This window comes from Kogia breviceps, chromosome 6, assembly GCF_026419965.1.
Source record: "Kogia breviceps isolate mKogBre1 chromosome 6, mKogBre1 haplotype 1, whole genome shotgun sequence".
Classification (NCBI taxonomy): domain Eukaryota; kingdom Metazoa; phylum Chordata; class Mammalia; order Artiodactyla; family Physeteridae; genus Kogia; species Kogia breviceps.
In genome coordinates this window covers 120,815,567-120,836,489 of record NC_081315.1, presented here as the reverse complement: position 1 = coordinate 120,836,489, position 20,923 = coordinate 120,815,567, and the positions used below count along the sequence as shown (strand labels likewise).

Genomic DNA, 20,923 nt, shown 5'->3' with positions numbered 1-20,923 from the left:
CCCTGACTTCAGACTATACTACAAAGCTACAGTAATGAAAACAGTTTGATACTGGCACAGAAACAGACACAGAGATCAATGGAACAGAATAGAGAGCCCAGAAATAAACCCACACACTTATGGTCAGTTAATCTACAACAAAGGAGGCAATAATACACAATGGAGAAAAGACTCTTCAATAAGTGGTGCTGGGAAAACTGGACAGCTACATGGAAAAGAAATTAGAATATTCTCTAACACAATATACAAAAATAAACTCAAAAGGCACTAAATCTTAAATGTAAGATTGGAAACCATGAAACTCCTAGAGCAAAACAGGCAGAACACTCTTTGACATAAATTGTAGCAATATCTTTTTGGATCTGTCTCCTAAAGTAAAGGAAATAAAAGCAAAAATAAACAAATGGGATTTAATTAAACTTAAAAGCTTTTGCACAATAAAGGAAACCATAAACAAAATGAAAAGACAACCTACTGAATGGGAGAAAGTATTTACAAATTATATTACTGATAAGGGGTTAGTATCCAAAATATATAAAGAGCTCATACAACTCAACATCAAAAAAACCAAACAACCCAATGAAAAAATGGGCAAAAGAACTGAATAGACATTTTTTCCAAAAAGGAAATGCAGATGACCAACAGGCACATGTAAAGATGCTCGACACATCACTAATCATCAGGGAAATGCAAATCAAAATCGCAGTGAGATATCACCTCACACCTGTCAGAATGGCTATCATCAAAAAGAACACAAATAACAAATGGCAAAAATGTGGAGAAAAGAGAACCCTTGTATACTGTTGGTGGGAATGTAAATTGGTACAGTCACGGTGGAAGACTGTAGAGAGGTTTCTCAAAAAGCTACAAATGGAACTACCATATGACCCAGCAATTCTACTCCTGGGCATATATCTGAAAAAAAAAACCCAAAAACATGAATTTGAAAAAATACATGCACCCCAATGTTCACAAGAGCATTGTTTACAATTGCCAAGATATAGAAGCAACCTAAGTATACATCAACAGATGAATGGATAAAGAAGCCATGGTAAATACATACAATGGAATACTACTCAGACATAAAAAAGAATGAAATTTTGCCATTTGCAGCAACATGGATAGACTTGGAGGGTATTATGCTCAGAGATATAAGTCACACAGAGAAAGACAAATACTGTATGATATCACTTATATGTGGATTCTAAAAAATACAACAAACTAGTGAATGTAACAAAAAAGGAGACTCACAGATATAGAGAACAAACTAGTGGTTACCAATGGGGAGAGGGAAGAACGAGGGGTAATTAGGGGTAGAGGATAAAGAGAAACTATTATGTGTAAAATAAGTTAAAAGGATATAATGTACAGCACAGGGAATATAGCCAACATTTTATAAATTTATTTATAAATGGAGTGTAACCTTTAAAAATTGTGAATCACTATATGGTATTGTACACCTGTAATTTATATAATATTGTACATCAACTATACTTCTATAAAAATATATAAAAAAACAAAAGATGTTTGGATTGTGCCATTTCTTTTCTCTCTCTCTTTTTTTTTTTTTTTTTTTTTTTTTTTGCTGTACGCGGGCCTCTTACCGTTGTGGCCTCTCCCGTTGCGGAGCACAGATTCCGGACGCGCAGGCTCAGCGGGCATGGCTCACGGGCCCAGCCGCTCCACTGTATGTGGGACCTTCACAGACCAGGGCATGAACCCGTATCCCCTGCATCGGCAGGCGGACTCTCAACCACTGCGCCACCAGGGAAGCCCGGATTGTGCCATTTCTGATTAACAATGTTTAAAATGAGAACCCAGCACATAATGTGAAGCTTGAAGAGAACTTGGGTATATATTAAAATCCTGTGGCATCCCTACAAGGTAGTCCTTTATAGTTGAAGAAGCTCCACTTCTATTTGGTTTCTTTTTCCCACATATGAGAATTGTGGCATATTTCAGCAATTGAGTTCCCTCTACTAATAATATCTTTTCATAGATGTAACTATTAATTTAGCACAAATTATGTAAAGTAATCATTACAAAAATTTAGCCTAACCTAAAGCCTTTCTCTTCTGGTTATGATTTCAAGTAAGAGAATTAATTACGGGCTTCCCTGGTGGCGCAGTGGTTGAGAGTCTGCCTGCCGATGCAGGGGACGCGGGTTCGTGCTCTGGTCCAGGAGGATCCCGCATGCCGCCGAGCGGCTGGGCCCATGAGCCATGGCCGCTAAGCCTGCGCGTTTGTGCTCCGCAACAGGAAAAAAAAAAAAAAAAGAGAATTAATTACATGTGTCATGTGATTTGATTGGGGTAACTACACTTTTGTTCACTATATTTTGCTTAAAGATAATTGTCAAAGTCACATTGAGCAAGTCAATTTTTCATCATTTTTACATAATTTGTTTAAATTTATGTAGTTTTAGTGATTTTTTTACTTAAATTTAAAAAATATTTTCTTATAGAATATGAACTAACATACACCATATTAGAATTTTACATGCCACCTAGACTTGCTTTTTCTTTTAAGTCATTCATCTACTCATGAGATTCCATGACATGCAGCTTGTTTTGTGTGCATACACTCTGGCTACTCAACTTCTTGAAGGAATGAATAATAGTTTGTACTTTTTGTCAAAAAGTTTGTACTATTGTACGTACTACTACAATATTAATGTAGTATGTCAAAATATTTATAGTCTCATTTAATCCTCATAAAGCACCCAATTGAAGAAACTGAGGCTTAGAGAGATTAAAGCACTTGTCCACAGATATTTGGTAATAAATGCCAGAGCTGCAATTGGTACCCAGTCAGTCTTACTACAGAGGCCATGATCATACCACCGTGTGGTACCACTTCCCTAGCTCCACCCAAAGATGCCAAATACCTTTCCACTGTTGAATGATTTGTAGAAGTGTCTGCTGCTTCCTGTTCTGGGGAAAAACTACTGCAATCACATTCCTGGCCTCAGTGCTCATGTTATGATTGCCCTCGATGCTCAATTCCCTTTCCTGTGCTAGGGGTAGGGCCTAAAGTTTGAACATTTGCCACTGACACCTCTGGACTACCAAGATTTCTTTTCTTTAATGTTGCTAACCCAAGAGTTGTGACTTTAAGGGACTCAGTTACATTACTTCAAAATATTATTGCATATTATACTCAACAAGTGAATCTAGAGCAATGTCTCCATCACCATTATTACTACCATGCACAGAAAAGAAATATCAATCTCCACAGCACGGTAGGCTTCAAAGACAACATTTGTTCCTCTGTTTTTAAAGCAGCATGCAGACTTTTACATGCTCGTACTGACATATTTTCCTGAGTGGGATTTAAATCTGGACTGCTTCCAAGGTGGATGAAACCTCTCTCAGCTGTTTTTAATTAATCACCACACCTGCTATTTAAATGTTGATTACACTTATAGAAATGATCATAGTAAATCTTATTTTCCCTGTAAAAACTTAGTAAAACGTACCCATAAAAAGTCCTCTCCTCCAAATTAACTGAAAAGCTAAATAAGTGTCGAATATTAAATAAAATAATAATTTGTTATGAAACCTAAAGAAAACAGAAATACATATTCCATCAGAGCATTTATTTAAACTATAAAACTTTCTAGGTTCTTTAACTACTTTTTTGTTCTTACAATCTCTCTTCTCTTAAAAAACATAGGGGAGGGCTTCCCTGGTGGCGCAGTGGTTGAGAGTCCGCCTGCCGATGCAGGGGATACGGGTTCGTGCCCCGGTCCGGGAAAATCCCACATGCCGCGGAGCGGCTGGGCCCGTGAGCCATGGCCGCTGAGCCTGCGCCCGCAACGGGAGAGGCCACAACAGTGAGAGGCCCGCATACCAAAAAAAAAAAAAAAAAACATAGGGGAATCATTATAAAAACATATACATATTCTCAAAGAACATTTAAGAAATGAATTTTAAAAAACCAGTCAACAGCCATAGTCCCATTACTCAAACATAACACTGCATATTTTGATGCATTTTCTTTTAAAATTTTTCTACACATACACTGTATCTGTGAATATAAATAATATTTTTACAAAGTTGGGATAATAATACTCTGTCTTCTACTTTTAAAAACTAACATTGCCAAATAAGTATTGCCTATAGCATTCAGAAGTCATGAAGGATATTCTAATCTCATATAGTAGTTTACAGATGGGTTACAATTGTTTTTAGCTTTCCCTAATTATTTGTAGAACTAGTGCCTTTGTTTTCATTGTTGTCAAGAATGCTATGATAAAAAGTTATGTACATAAGTCTTTGTCCTTGTCTTAATTGTGTCCCTTGTTTAAATTCCTGAGGGTGGAATAATGTCAAAGGATGAAGATTCTTGCTACATATTGTAATATTGCAAAACTATCCTTGAGAGAGGCTGAAGCAAAAGATGCTACCCTAACTGTTTTGTGGAAGAGCCTGTCTCAACTTAATCACACGCTCAAATTTGCTTTGCTCAATTGACATGCCTATCTTAATGGTTTTGATTTACCTTTTTCATTTTTGAAGAGTTTAAAAGTTCAGTCATACATTTAATATCTATTACAATTTTTATCTTCTTTGACTTGTCAACATTTTTCGTCCTTTCAGAGTTTCAAATGTCTCTTTTATTTTTAAAAACTTTATATAGATAAGATAACACTTTTCCAAGTTTGTTATTTTCTCTTTAATATATCTTTTGACTTTTAGAAGTTTTAAATTCTATAAATTGAAAAGTATAAATTTAGATTTTTATTCCATTGCTTTCATGCCTTCCAACCCTGAAATCAATAAAATACTTCTCCTCATTTTCTTCTGGCTTAAAAAAAAAATTGCTTTTCTTTCCCATTTAACTTTTAGTAACCTGAAATTTGTTTTGGTATGAGGCATAAATGACAATCTTACTTGAAATTTTCCAAGCAGGCAATTTTTTTCAATTGTTGAAAATCATTCAACCCACTTTTAACTTCCCCTAATGTATCCTCTTTACATTTCTCTTTCTTTGAAAAGTTAGTCTAATATAATGAGCTTCGAACTACTTTTTCAAGAGGAGTACAAATGCAGGGCTTTTAAAATGCATTTGAAAGTAAGAGATCAGCAACTTAAAACAATCACATATATGTATAGACTGCTATTAAAAAAATCCTCATAGTAACCAAAACCAAAAATCTCTAACAAATACACACACAAAAAAGAAAAAGGAATCTAAACATAACACTAAAGATAGTCATCAAATCACAAGAGAAGAGAATGAAAGAAGAAAGGAAAACTCTATCTTTGCAATCCTGGTTCTATCACTTACCACGAGTTGTGTGACCTTGAGCAAAGTATTGAACTCAAATAAGCCTCAGTTTACTTGTCTTTAAAATGTATAGGATTATATGGACTAAATTAGATAATATATGTAAAATCCCTAAGAAGAGTACATTGGAAGAGCAGACACTCAATAAAAGTAAATTTTAATACTTGATTCACAGAGCTATCATAAGGAGTAAATGAAATTTATATATGTAAATGTATGTGGAGCACCATTACAGAAACTGGCAAATAATAGGGGCTCAATAAATGATAGCTATTATTATTATTAATTAATATAGAACCTCCCCTACATTTCCACATTTCATTTATTTATTATTTTCTTTATTTTTTATTCTCCTGCTATTTTCCAAAATCTAAGTCAACTGTCGATCCTGAATAGAATAGATCTAGTCTCAATGCAAAATCAAGTGATTAGGGGTAGACCAGAAAGCAGTCCAGTATCAATAACTTGGCTGACAGTGTTATGGCTAGGGTCTGAAACGTAGCTCTAAATGCTTGGGTCACATTTTAAATAGAAATGAAAGTTGACATGTCCATCTGGATCACTGTTTAATTCTTCAAATAATTAATTGGTGAGTTTACACAAATCAACACCAAAGAAAAGACTGATTCTTTCATCTATATTTATATATTATATAACGAAAGAAAGAAAGAGCATGTAGACAGTGGAATTCATTATTTACTTTCGTGGAAGAAACTGATTTAATACTTAATTTTACAGGTCTTTTAGAAATGCATATATCATTTTTTAAATTGAAAATATACAGAGTGAATATTTGACACCTCACATTAGTTGATATACTAAGAAGTTTTAATGAGACCAAAAGAACTTTGTTAATCATCTCGCACATGCTGCATGACTTTTTAGGCAGAAGTGTGGTATTCAGCCAGGAAATTGTACTGGACTTCAATTCCAAGAAAGGATCAAATCATTCAGAACAATCTTACTGTTCAAGTTGGCTGCTCAATAGTGGAATGAAATTCTGATTTTTAAAAATCTGGGGGACACATTTTCATAGCAACATCCTATGTTGTTAGCGCCTAGATTTCTGATGGGAGTTTACAAGCTTAAACAATGAAAGGACTCTATATAGGCATACAGCAGTTATTAGTTTTAGGAGGTGGAGCTTAAATTTACTTTAAGTACTGTGATTTAAAATTACATTGTGATACAATGCAGACACCATCTTACTTTTAAGATAAAGGACCGTAGGAGGCCCCATTTGCTGGCAGAGCAGCCTCTGTCCCCACGTGTCCTGTGTGGTCTTGGTGTCTTTAATTGCCAGCACACAGAAATGGCAATCAGTTGAATTAACCTGGATTAGAAGAAACTTAATATAAAGTGAAGGATTTTAATATTCTTATGCCCTTATGTGCAGTTGTTACATATTCAGCCCCGCCTTTTCAGTAAAGGCAACCTCTTAGAACATAAAGCAGTGGTTATCATACAATAATGCACTTAAGGGTCACTTAGAGATCATGCTTAATCTTGTTAAATAAATATTCTCAGCTCCCACCTCAGAGATTCTAATTCTGGAGGTCTGGAGTAGAGCTCAGCAAGCTACATCACTTTAAAACACCCCAGGTGATTCTTCTGATGTGGGCAGTTCATGGAACACACTTTGGAAGGTGATGACATAACGGATAACTAGACCTTTCATTCTATGTATTTATTACACAACCCAAAAACACTTTATCTCTGATGTCATCCTCAATCATTTAGGCAGTCAGAATGTACAATGTAAGAATGCATAAGAAGCTGAATATGATAAGCCAGTTTTTAAAGAAATAATTATGCATTATAGACATATGGACAATTTTGTGAAACATACACCTTACTAACAGAAAACTGTTGAATGCCTTTTACTTCTGAAAAAGGAGTTTTTCCTTTTGTAAATCTAAAGAAAAAATTATATGTGATGACCAGTGGTTTTCAAAAAGAAAAGAGCCACAAATTTTCCTATGTACTTCTGTTTTACTAGATGTCTTAGTACATGCTTTCTAACTAATTTCCTTCAGAAGACTAACAATCCAGAAAGATATGATTCTAAAGTAGCAAATCTGAAGAGACTTCAAATGTAGTTTTAACACATTATTTCTGCCTGGAGCGATCTTTTCCATGATAAAGTGAGAATTCCTCATTAGACAAATTAACAATCTTAAATATTTAATTTTAAGTACATGATGTGTTTATTTAATAGAGTTGATATACTAGATAGAGAAAGTGCTATGGTATCAAGTAGAACATAAGATTATACTTCAAAGCCCCCTTTTGAAACTCATTGATAACTGAGGTAGGTAAAGAGTACAAAAAAATCCAAATTTTAAAATAATATGTCAGCAACATTTATAATTCATCAAAAACACTGTTTCAACTCACAATCTCTACTATTCAACACCTGGCTTTCACATAGCTTTTAGATACAATTCATTAGCTCAAAGATGCCATTGCAATGATTATACTTCCGATGATCGTTGTAGTATTTTTACACCTTATAAGCAAATTTTAACGAAAGGTACAAAAGAGTTTTACTATAGTCACATAAGCCCATACAAATATGATGTGAATGTAAGCTTTGAAAAGTGAAACTCTTAAAAGTCTGACAATGAAATGTAATATAATATGCCCCAATTTCAAAGAGAAACCTTTAAATGAAAATGAAGGAACCAGTAGCTATTTCTTATGGCAAAATAAATTTTAAGTTTCACCCATTAAGAGGGCATTCAATCCAAAGCAGCAACTGAAAGTGGGTAAGAAGCAGCAGATGTCTTGTGTGGGAAGGAAGCAAAATATGGTTGAAAAGACAGCTCTCTCTCCACAGAGTATTCTCAGCTCTACCATACATGTGACCCTGAAAAAGCCACTGTATATCCATTAGAACCAATGTTATTAAAAGAAGACTTAAATTTATTTAAGTCTTATTTAAGTCTTTATTTATTAAAAGAAGACTTAAAATTATTACATAGTTCAAATTGTGTTTGGTTTGGATGAACCTCATTATAAGAAAAATATAATGGAAATAGTATTAGATATTGACTGTTTCTATTATAATAATAATTCCTCTTATCACAGTGTAATATTTCACTGAAAGGCATCTATTGCATTTTATGTACAATTTCATATAGAGATTGCATAATAATTCAAGGAATTATTATAGTAAATATGTTTTATACAATTAATATTTCACAGCAGTAATGTGTGTGCACTTGCAGTAGGGTACTTTTTTTTTTTTGAGCAGAAGGTTATAATTAAATCTTCTTAGTTTTAATTCTTAGTTTTTCCAGGTTCTTTAAATATTTTTAGATATGCCTTTTGTATCTCTATCACTTTTTTTTCAATTTTCACAGTCTTTGGTTTCATCCGGGGGCTTGTCACCTGCAGCTGGAAAATGTCCACAACTAGATTCGCTATCTTGGGTGGTTTCTTAGTCATTAGTTTATTCAAGTTTTCCAAAAATATTTATTGAGGATCTGTTAGGTACTAGGTGCTTGGTTAGGCACTGCAAAGAGAGTGGAGCTTCTGATACGCAAACCACAACCTAATTGGCTCTCCTAAAACAGCCTTTGTCAGTGGTCTTTCAGTAGAACAGAGTCCAAATTCCGAAGTTTGGCGTATGAAGCTCTTGATAGTCTGATCCCATGTATATTAACCAAATTTCATGAATTCTACACGTGTCCAAAAAAACGAGGTGTTACAGCCATGGGGATTCATACACTGCTTCTCTCATTCTAATGTTACTATTAACTCCAAGACTGAGCTTGTGATCTGCTCATAATGCTTCAAGGTTTGACTTTTCTGTAACCCTCTGAGACTGAGTTGTCATTCTTAGGTATTCCACAACACCCTGTGCTTTCTCACCACACTGTAGCACCATATTGGGACTCCTGCTTTGTCCATCCTTGGATTACGTTCCTTCAAGTCAAAGTTGCATGTCTTATTCATCTTGGTAAGCCCAGTGCCTGGCACTTAATAAATGCTCAATAAATGCTTACTGAATGTGCCTTCTTCCCAACAGGAACCAAGATTGTACTCTGCTTCCAAGATCTACTGTAAGCTAGCACATCTATACAGTGGAATACTACTCGGCCATAAAAAAAGAATTAAATTTTGCCATTTGCAGCAACCTGGACGGACTTTAAGGGTAATATGCTAAGTGAAATAAGTCAGACAGAAAAAGACAAAGACTGTATGATATCACTTATATACGGAATCTAAAAAATACAACAAACTAGTGAGTATAACAAAAATGAAACAGACTCACAGATATAGAGAACAAATTAGTCATTACCAGTGGTGGGGGGGAGGAAATTAGGGGTGGGGATTAGGAGGTGCAAACTATTACATATAAAATAAATAAGCTACAAGGATGTATTATATAGCACAGGGAATATAGCCAATATTTTATAACTATAAATCAAGTATAACCTTTAAAAATTGTGAATCACTATGTCATATACTTGAAACTTATATAATATTGTACACCAACTCTACTGCAATAAAAAAATTTAAAAATGAAAATTTTAAAAATCTACTACAGGCTCCAACTTCTCCATAAGCAGAATGGATGTTTAAAATATTGAACAATTGGTACAGTTCACACACCAGCCAATCGCAATGGACACTGTCTGTAGCACTGGAGGAAGGTGGTCCTGGAGGGCCCTAGCTGGTCCAGGCATCATTCCCTCTATTTGTTCATTTTGGGGTTAGAAGTAGACTGGGGAATCCTGAGGATGGGCTCCAAGGAGCCAGAGTTGAAGGAGCAGCTTGGTGGGCTCATAGAAGCAGCTATTTAACTAGTCTGCATGGAATCATTTCAAAGTATAAACAGTTGGTACAGCTGTTCTGCTCCATACTAGCTGAATCTCAGCCATGTCCATGAGACATTCCCCAAACAGTATGATCTGTACTGTTCCTCTTCTTCCTTGTCATCTTTCAGGTACTCACTGCTTCACTCACACTGCCACCTACTCTCCTACTGACTTTAATAGTTAATTGATTACATGTGGGTAAGTCCTGCTTCTAAAACTAGATTGAAAGTTCCTAGACGACAGAAGCCATATCTTATCTTCTTTCAATATTTATCTTTAGATATATTAACCAAAAGTTACATAATCATGCTCTATATCATTTCATATTTTTAAAAATGCTTTACCAGAGTGATTTTCATCATACTCTTGGACCTTTTTAGGGTTAATAACAAAACTATAGGAAGAAAGTTTTCTTATAACAGTTATAAAAAAGGCTACCAAAGATAATGTTCACAATATCATTTAAAGTCTCTTATTTCTATCCTCTTAGAACTCAAAATTGAAGAAAAGTTTAACTCTCTTTACATACTGTGTGCTTCAGAGATAAGGAACCATCTTTCTTTCACACACACACACACACACACACACACACACCACTCCACCTTAGTAAATAGCACCATCTTGTACCCAGCTGCTTAAGCCAATAACCCCTTCTCTTTCTTTCAAGAGCCAAAACAATCCTTCAATAAAAACAAAACTACATCCAGAAACTGATCACTTCTCTCACCACCACTATTAACACCCTAATTTAATCCTACATCATCGTTCACCTCAGGGGTTTCTGGGACAGCTTAAGTTGGCCTCCCTTGATGGAATGTACAATCCATTCTCCACCAAGCAGAGATAGAGAGACAGAGAAAGAGAGAGAGAGAGACAGAGGCACAGAGAGGGAGGGAGGAGGAGAAAGCTCACGCGAGAAAGATCTTTTGAAGCATAAATGAGGTTTTCCTATTTCTCTAAAACCCTCGAGAGGCTTCCCACTGTATTTTGAATGAAATCCAAAGTCCTTTACCAAGGCCCACTACATTTAGAAAGAAATCTGAACTTCTGCCAAGGTAGGCCTGTGCCTGCCTCTCAGACCTCATTGCCAGCCCCTTTCTTCTCTGTTCACAATGCTGCAGCCATGCTGCCTTTTTGTCCCTTGGACTCACCCAGCACATTCCTACCTCAGCTGGGCAGCACGCTCCCCCCACCTCCCTATGCAAGTTTAATGTTTGTCTCCCCCTACTCTGTCTCATCCACATATGGCCAGCATTTGGATCGATACCTAGCTCAGTAAATATTTGCTGATTGACTTACTACCTTTTGATTCAGCACAGCAGAAAAGTACTGAATTGTTTTCACAAAAACATCAGCATTCAGTGCCCATGGGCTAAGGTCACAAGAAAATGTATAAAACAACAAGAAGGCTGAAATAAAGAAGATAAAATTTTTTTTACTATAACTGAAAAAATGTTTAAATAAATGAAGCAAGAAAATAAAAATCTCTGAGAAAAAACTGGTAAAACGAGGAGGATAACAATTTAAAAGTCATCTAGGACAGATAATCTAAGTAATATTTGTGATGAAGCATCACATTTATGGTTTTGCTCTCGGGACAAAGCAAATTAATCTGATATGATAAAGAAACTATGGTGAATATATGTCCATGCCACTCTCTCACTTTGTCACAGCTTACCCTTCCCCCTCCCCATATCGTCATATATACACTACCAGACGTAACATAGATAGCTAGTGGGAAGCAGCCACATAGCCCAGGGAGATCAGCTCGGTGCTTTGTGACCACCTAGAGGGGTGGGAAAGGGAGGGTGGGAGGGAGACGTAAGAGGGAAGAGATATGGGAACATATGTGTATATATAACTGATTCACTTTGTTATAAAGCAGAAACTAACACACCATTGTAAAGCAATCATACTCCAATAAAGATGTTTTTTTAAAAAAAGAGGGTCTTCCCTGGTGGCGCAGTAGTTGAGAGCCCGCCTGCCGATTCAGGGGACGCGGGTTCGTGCCCACGGTCTGGAAGGATCCCACATGCCGCGGAGCGGCTGGGCCCGTGAGCCATGGCCGCTGAGCCTGCACGTCTGGAGCCTGTGCTCCGCAACGGGAGAGGCTGCAGCAGTGAGAGGCCCGCGTACCGCAAAAAACAAACAAACAAAAAAAGAAACTACACTGAAAAGTACATGATCTCAATGTAAGACAAATAAAAAGAACACTTAGACCAACATGCAAATCTATAAATGATGCCATGACAAAAATACAAACCAAGAAGAACAAGAAATGAGGATCTATTCCTGACGCTGTTCTAGTCTGCACTTTACCAAAGCGTGGTCAAGAAGCCGTCTCTCTGGAGCCCGCTTAGCCCTTGCATGGCTTTGCGGACTCATGTCCCAGACAGAGCTCACCTAAGAATCCAGGACAAAATCTATAAAGCATCTCTGAGAGCTTCTTCTTTCATAAGTAAAACTGGCATATATACACCCATCATCTGTAAAAAGGAAAAGGTATCTGAGAGATCATGCAGTTTTCCCTTCTGTGATCAACAGAAATATTTAGAAATATCACTAGGACTTACTCTGAATAAGAATTTTAGTACAGCTGAATTTTGTTCTCAACTCTCTACTACTCCACATGCTTCCTCTTTTCGGAACTGTCAAGCTGATTGTGATAATAGCAGATCTTGGAGTCCTTTAAGGACTAATGTAAGAGGCAACCACATTTCAGAGGAAAACCCTAACATAGGCTCATGAGCCTTACATCTTCATTAGGAAGGCAGACATTTTTTCTCAGTAGATTTAGAATAAGGTCTCTGGGAGTAGAGCTCTCGCGTGCCCTTAAAGTTTGAGTGAAGGGAGGGATGGACTTGGGAATACTCACAACACAGGGGTTGGAGTCCAGAGCAGTTCTTTATCCGTGGGCGGGGAGTGAGAGTCTGCCCTGAAGGTTTGCCTACTTTTTTTCTCCATGCAAATATCTCCCTGCTACTAGAGTCCTGGCTGCACCAGCAAAATGAAAAAAAGACACTAACTAGTTGGAAATGTATTTCCAAATTGCTTTCCAAATATTTAGAAAAATTTACAGCATACCCTGGAATGTCTACCAGTCTCAACACACTCTTCTAAGACTGAATATTATTATATTTTATATCTTTGTTAAAAGACAAAATATTTTGTTATTGTTTTAATGTATATCTTTACAAAATAGGAAAAGAATACTAAAATTAATATTTAGTGACTGAAAAATTTAGCAATTGAAAATTTAATAATAGAAAAATTAAGTAATTGTTGGAAAACAACAGCCAGGTCGATTTGTTGCCCTACCGTCTAAGGCTGCGTTTGCTCTACAAACAACAGAGCTGAGAAGCAGCAAAAGAGACTACGTGCCCACAAAGCCTATAATATCCACTCTCGGACCCTTTACAGAAAGAGTTTGCTGGACTTGGCTCTGGCATTTAAGTATTAATTTGAATACACATTATAAAATATTATTTGTCCAGTTATAGAACCTTAAAATTTTGTGACATATTAGCTGTTCATCATTTTTGCTATAATCTTTTTTAAAAAAAATATTTATGTATTTATTTACTTTGGTTGTGCCAGGTCTTAGTGGTGGCAGGCGGGCTCCTTAGTTGTGGCTCCAGGATTCCTTAGTTTTGGCTCCCTGGCTCCTTAGTTGTGGAACACGGGCTCTTTAGTTGCGGCATGTGAACTCTTATTTGCAGCATGCATGTGGGATCTAGTTCCCTGACCAGGGATCGAACCCCGGCCCCCTGCATTGGGAGCGCAGAGTCTTATCCACTGTGCCACCAGGGAAGTCCCGCTATAATCTTTTAAAGTTACTTTAAAACTTAGGAAATTATTATATTGCCACAATAATATTTAGTTTCATTTTCTACTTTTTTGTGGTATAATTTCTGGGTTTAATTATGTAACATAGCTGGAAATAATTATGGTCTGTTTTTTTTATCTTATAAAAAATGTATAAGCCTATTAAGTGGAATTTCAAATATGCACATACCATAATATTGTTCTAGAAGAAATTATTTTTGTTCACTTACTTTCAACAATTCCTGGTAACTGATTTATTCCTCATTGCTATACTTATATATACAAACAAATGTCAGACTATTCAAAATTATAAATAAAATTTATAGAAAAGAATGAAGTATTAATTTACATAAAGCCCAGCAGTTTTAGAACTTTAAATTTATATTTTTTTCCATGAGTTTAGTTCCCATTATGAATAAACCTGGACATTTATTTAGTTGAAATTTTTGTCCCCCAAACACAATAAACTCTATGAAACATTTCTAAGTTAATTTCCAGAAGAAAAAAAACTGCTAAGGACCTCTGTTTCTGTTTTTCCCCAAAAAAAAGATTATTATAAAAATAAAAGTTAATAAGTTCTGAACCTCTTAACAATCATTAATAATGACAAGCATGAATGATGAATTATGAAATGTATCTAGATGATGTAAGGAGTGAGTGGCTTCAGTCTTACAGTACCCATTTAAAAGTAAAGAAAGACAATAGATTTCTTAAATCTGGGAAATGTAAAGCTAGATAGAACCACATATTTTGCTTGTCATCTTTGGTATTAGTTTTTTTCTTTTTTTTCCCATGTCTAAAGTGGTGAAATCCTGAGTAAAATATCACTTAAGAAAGTAGACAACAGGTGCATTTCCACTTCTACCATACCTTTCCATGTCACAACAATCATTATATGCTCCTGTCCATAAAATCTTTGACAGAAGAGATTATTCAATGATCAGCAGGTTACATTATTTAATTCGGAGAAATCAGATTATAATAATTTTTTAAATATCAACTCAAATTTTTTTCAGGGCTAATATCTATATTAAAATGGATAGGAGGATTTTAACAAGGGAATGATATCTCTATTGATTATTTCTTCTGAAAAAGTTTTTAATCATTTTCTGAACTCAAAAGTTTTGAATACATTTCTTATTTCAGCCCTTGGATCTAAAAATCACGCTAAATCTTGCTCTTCTTTACCCAAAGGAACCTATCAGTGCATCAAAATATCATCACTTCTGCTCTCTACGTTTTAAAAATAGGCCTTTATATTTAATTTTTAAAGTACCTCTAATTTATTTTCATGCTTTACATTTTTCTTAATGGTTTTTAAGAGGTGAAAACAGGGAATACACTTGTGTAGCTTAAAAATATCGAGGGAATTATTAACTAACATTTTAAAAAATGGGTCTCAATGTTAAATTAATGAAAAAAAAATTCCTAGAAACTACCTTTAAGCAAGGTAGCCACTTCTTGGAGAATATATTCATGTATTGCAACTAAGCAAGCTTGTAGAGCTACTAAACAGTTACCCAAAAGTTCACCTTTTTTCGCCCCTCCAGTCCAGAAATTGCACTTGAAGTGGCCGCTCAGAAATCCCGAATGAAGCTCCTGGTGGATGTGGATAATTTAAACCATAAACCATAACGCAGAATGAGAACTGCAACAGCCCCTGGTCACAAAACTGGGCCGTGTGGTTGTTAAGGCAGGTGTCCTCCCCTCCCCACGCTTTTGCTTAATCTCTTGCCTGGGGTGGCTTCTTTCCAATTGGGGAAGCACCGTCCTCATTTGCACTACGGTGCTGACAGACTTTCTTTTCACTGCAGCTATCTGCAAACAATGGCTCTGCACGTTGTTCTTACTGATAAATCCTTAGTTTCTCTTTCAGTTTCACTGTGGTCTGACAGAATTTCAATGCTACGAAATTCGAAATTACGAAATTCATCCAGGTCAGAGTAAAAGCCAAAGAGAGTAGGAAGTCACCTCAAAGTCCTCACTCCTGGAAATATCAGACACACACTTCAAAATACAGAGTGTGTTTCTCTGATTCAGAAATCTTCCTTATCTTAGTTTCATGGCTACCCTCTGAAATACATGACTTGCAATAAGGTCAAATTCCTGCATCTGACAGATCACAGATAAACTTTATCCTCCAGCAAAAAGGAAAATCAAAATATTTCAGAAAGATTTTTGGCCCTTCCCCCCCAAAAAAAAAATCACAATAAGCCTTTGTAATCATTTTAAGAAACATAACACGACTATGAATTATTAAAGTCTGCAAGTCAACTTAGATATTTGATGGCTCGACTTTTAGGCCTCTGCACAAAATATTATCATCATAATCAGAACAGTATTCTGTATTTAAAGGGCTTTTCACTGAAGTTAGTTAAATATTAGAAGAAGAATGCCTTTATAGGCTGAACCTGGGAAGTTAGTACGTGCTTTTTATTCCTAATGAAAAATGATCCTAATGAAAAATCCTAACGAAAAATGAACTATGAATATATAAACAGGCAAAATAATTTAACAGCCTGAATGTAAGTGAATCTCTGCAATATTGCTGCAAGTCACTCTATAATAAAATATATGTTCAGCTTTGGACAACACTTAATTAAAGAGACGGCATCCTTGCTTATTCCCAAATGTCAGTTCACAGCTGAAGCCAGCTCAGAAGGAACAGACATGAACATTGCAGAACACGAAGAGGAAACACCAGCAGGCCACTGAATCAGAGGCAGTCAGCTGGTTTGATCACATTGGTTTTATTCTGTCAACTTCCTTCCAGGAAGTTTAGAGTTTTAACCAATGAGGTCCACTGTTGATTCCTGGGCCACCATCCTCCTCTCCTCCAGTCTGTGACTTAGAACTTACCCGCACCCCAAGTTCTTTGGTGTCCTCGCTGTTACAGCCGTAGTAGTCTGGGGTTTTGTCCAACTCCTGCAAGGGTTCCTGTGCTCTTACACTCTTATCCGCATGACAAGACGGGCAGAGAGCTGCATTACCCATCTCAGTTCTACGGTTCCTGTTGACAGTGGGGCCGTCCTTGCCCTCGGTGCTCTGTCCAGGGCTCCCGGGGGGACACTAACGTGGACAATTCATCCAGACGACCTTTGGTTCCTCTGTTCAATTCCCCTACACGCCCCTCACCAGTTCTCCCCATCTGCTGGCTGGCTTGCTGGTGTCAGAGAGAACTCAAAACCCGAGCAACTGCAGGCTGCCTTCAGTGACCATTTCCAATTCAGGCTCTGCCAGTCTATTTTTACACCTACCAGGCCAGCTATGCATGTCAATGGAGTGAGGGGGGGCGAGGCCAAGGGGGAGCCGGGGAGGGGGCAGTGTTGTTTTGTTTTTCACCATGCAAGCAGCCTCCTTTACACATGGACTGAAGTTCCTGCTGTGTAAAATGTCTCTACATAGGAGAATTTTTGCATTACTCAATGAATGTCTTTGATTTTCCCCCTCTCTGTCTTCCTATTCACACAGAACACTAGAGTTGCTAATGACCTCGCTTCACCAGCATAACAGGTAAAAATTACTTTTGTAATTGCTTAAACCAAGAAAGACTCACTTGGCTGACAGATTTTTTTTTTCATAATCATTTACAGAAAACAATTAGCCATCCTTGCAGCATTTAAAATTCACTGGAAACACATCAATCAAAATGGCTCATTCTACAACAGTATGGATGTTTTAAATTTAATAAGTTATCCATGGTTTTTCATTATTCATGAGTGTTCCAGTAAGAACAAACATTTTGCTTCATTTATAATTCTTTTTAATTTTTACTATTTAGAAAATGTTTCCCTCCGCTTTACAACAGATAATCAAGAATGGCTTTCAAGGGGAGGGGGAACAACAAAAAAAAAAGAATGGATTTCAATATGATATATACTATCTTTAAAACCATATTACAGATTTTGAAAGAAATTGTTTCCCACTGAGATGAGCACAGCAAACACACCATAGATTTTTTTTAACATCTTTATTGGAGTATAATTACTTTACATTGTTGTGTAAGTTTCTGCTGTATAACAAAGTGAATCAGCTATACGTATACATATATCCCCATATCTCCTCCCTGTCCCACCCCTCTAGGTGCTCACAAAGCACAGAGCTGATCTCCCTGTGCTATGCGGCTGCTTCCCACTAGCTATCTATTTTACGTTTGGTAGCGTATATATGTCCATGCCACTCTCTCACTTCGTCCCAGCTTAGCCTTCCCTTTCCCCACACCACAGATTTTTGAAGCCAATTACGATATTTTTAAAAATCAAGACTTTGTTATAGACTATTATGGGTTGAACTTCATTCCCCCGTTGAATTTCCTCTACAACATTATATATCTAATTATTTTAATAGTCCTGTCCTTCTTCATTTGTTATTTGTTTTGTGTGTGCATATTTTCTCTTCCAAATAGGTTTTAAACTCTTCACTGGTAGGGCCCAGACTTGATTATTGTATCATCCATCCATATGTTACATATTAAATAGTAAATGTTTAAGAAATGTACTGAAATGAAAGCGATCATTTGGGGAAAACAGGAAGTAGAAGATATCAATACTTAGGAATTAAGCACATTACATTTGATAGAACTCACCTTTCAATTTGTCATTTTTTGAAAAAAGTAAAAAAGCTTTGTCATTTTTTTGTTAAAAACAGCATTCCTGAAATAGTCCATCACTCTATATTGCTGTCCAAAGCCCTATGAACTCAAATCTGCAGTTGGCACTTTTGGACTGTTGATTTCCACAAGAGCCCCACAATACTTTTTTACCAATCCTGTTTTGAATAACTCTTTATCCCAGAGTTCACGAGCCTAGGGTATGTTACTAAATATTGGAGCCCTACACGTCAGTATCTGAGAGGCATTATCAGCATTCAGTGAAATTATTTTTACCTTTCAGCTATTGGTGAAGATCTTATTTAAACCTTTCTAAAAAAATTAATTGACTGAACCAACAATATTAGGACAACAATGGAGGGGTGGAGATGATTTCTCCATTCACGTTAAACAGCATCATAGTCTAAACATTTAAGATATTAAAGATTTGGGTGAAAGTATTAAAAAAGATGGAGCTTCAATATCAGTAAAAAGATTAGACTGGTAGCTGAGATGTATCAAGCAAAGCCTTCCAAGTTGCCTGAATTATTCTTATATAGACTAAACTAATGATTTTGTATAATGCAGTAATTTTTCATCAAACGTTCCATATACTTTGAACCATGTACTATAGGAATTAAGTAAGTTATGATGTTTAATGATGTGGTTACACACTCTACCAAAAGGATATGTTTTACTTTTTCCTATCTTCTCTAGAAGAAGGTTCATAAAGCCTTATAATGCCTTACGAAGTCTCAAAACAGCTGCTTCTTCTTGAATATATATGAACTATTTTATTCAAAATAGAAACCAATATTTCACCAACCGTTTACATTTACGTACATTTAGAATTAGTAAACTGACTCTTTTTAAAACAAGAAATTTAATATTTAACAGTCTTTTGATATAAAATCATGCCACTTAAAAATTGGAAGCAAATCCTGAAAATTCTCTCTAGCCTCCCCCACTCATTGAGCTGTACTTATACATATAAAAGAAATATTTAACCACTCCGGATTGGGAAAGATGTTCCTAGGTGCTTCATAAATACTCCTACAGTGCTTTAACAGCATGAATTGTTTCCTGGCATGTTTCTGTCGCGTTAATACATTACCCATTCTACCACTGTGTCTTTTGCTTCTCTTTCAGCCAAGCATGCATCTCCCTTCCTCTATCAGTACAAGGTCACTGTCTTTTTCAAAACTCATCTTAAAATTCACTTTCCCCTGGAAGTCTTAATGACACCTATGTTAGTCTCTTAATTTGTTCTATCTTTTTGAATAAAGTTGAGACTACTATCAGCTCTTGTCTTTTTACATAAAATGCCTCATCTCTCTCACTGACCTTCTCACAGAAGTAAAACACACACGGGAGTATTAAATGTTTGTTGAGTAAGTGAATAAAAGGCAGTCCCCAATAGGAGCCCAATTCATAATATCAATATTTAACTGGACTATACTGACCTAAACGTCTCCTTTTACACATTAACAGTAACAGATTTGAAAATTATAAACATTTTAAGCATAACAAATCTTTAGTTTTACTTCCAGATTTGCAATAAACACGCTTTTTAGTGTTTGGGAAAATATTAACATTGTTTGGGGTGTATTTTCCTAGAAAATAATTTGTAGTGCTTTGTTACAAGAGAAAAAAAAGTCTAAAAGTACACTGAATTAGAAACCAACAGAGAAACATGTTGACAACTCTTAGAAGATACTTTTTCTAAGTGACTAGCAATCAGTCTTCTACCCTTCTCTCCCTTCATCCCGGGGAAATCTTCTCATTCTTTCCCTACTAGAGAAACTTCATGCTTGTTGAAGATAACATCCATGCTCCTATCACTTGGGCTGCCCCAAATACGCCCCATAGTGGTACCGAAATCTCACTGCTAAAGTTGAATGCCTAAAGAAGAATGACCAGAGGAAAGACAAGTACACACGGCTTGTGCTCCTGTGATTGCTGAAATTTTCTATTTTCTGGCTGAACAGATTTAAATTATCGACCTGGAAGATATGATAGCTACGAAAACATAACTTGCAATGAACAGCTTTCACATTTGTGATCACTCCAAACTTTGCCAATGGTCTGATGCTTTCAGCCTGATCAAAACCGAGGAGGAGAAGGGTCCACAGAAGAGGGTATTACTTCAGAAGTTAAAACATTTCCAGTTTTACTCCTAGTGCTTGACTAAGAGTGGTGCCTGACAGGTTTGTCACAAAGGCTTGGGTGATGTGACAGCCTATATACTTAACATTGTGTCACACAGAAGGGCAAGATTAGCAAATACTGAGCAGCACCCATGTCTTCATAATGTGCCTGCAGACTACTGGGATCTCTGTGGACATCACAAGGGACATGTTTTCTGCCAGGGCAGAACAATGTCACCACTGTT

At 36.3% G+C, this 20,923-nt stretch overlaps 1 protein-coding gene across 50 annotated transcripts in view; it reads right to left on the bottom strand.

Moving 5' to 3' along the window:
* The window catches only part of ANK2 (ankyrin 2), a 689,273-nt gene that overhangs the window by 229,654 nt on the left and 438,696 nt on the right, over positions 1–20,923 (bottom strand). For 9 of the 50 annotated variants that reach the window (XM_067036500.1, XM_067036527.1, XM_067036534.1 and 6 more), the window contains exon 1: positions 16,803–17,008. The exons of 28 other annotated variants lie outside the window; for them this stretch is intronic. In XM_067036500.1, coding sequence (XP_066892601.1) covers positions 16,803–16,937 — 135 coding nt within the window. In that variant the 5' untranslated portion in view covers positions 16,938–17,008. Of the gene's footprint in view, positions 1–16,802; positions 17,094–20,923 lie in introns of those variants that run through there. 13 more of the 50 variants (XM_067036504.1, XM_067036515.1, XM_067036520.1 and 10 more) reach the window with 3 other exon arrangements.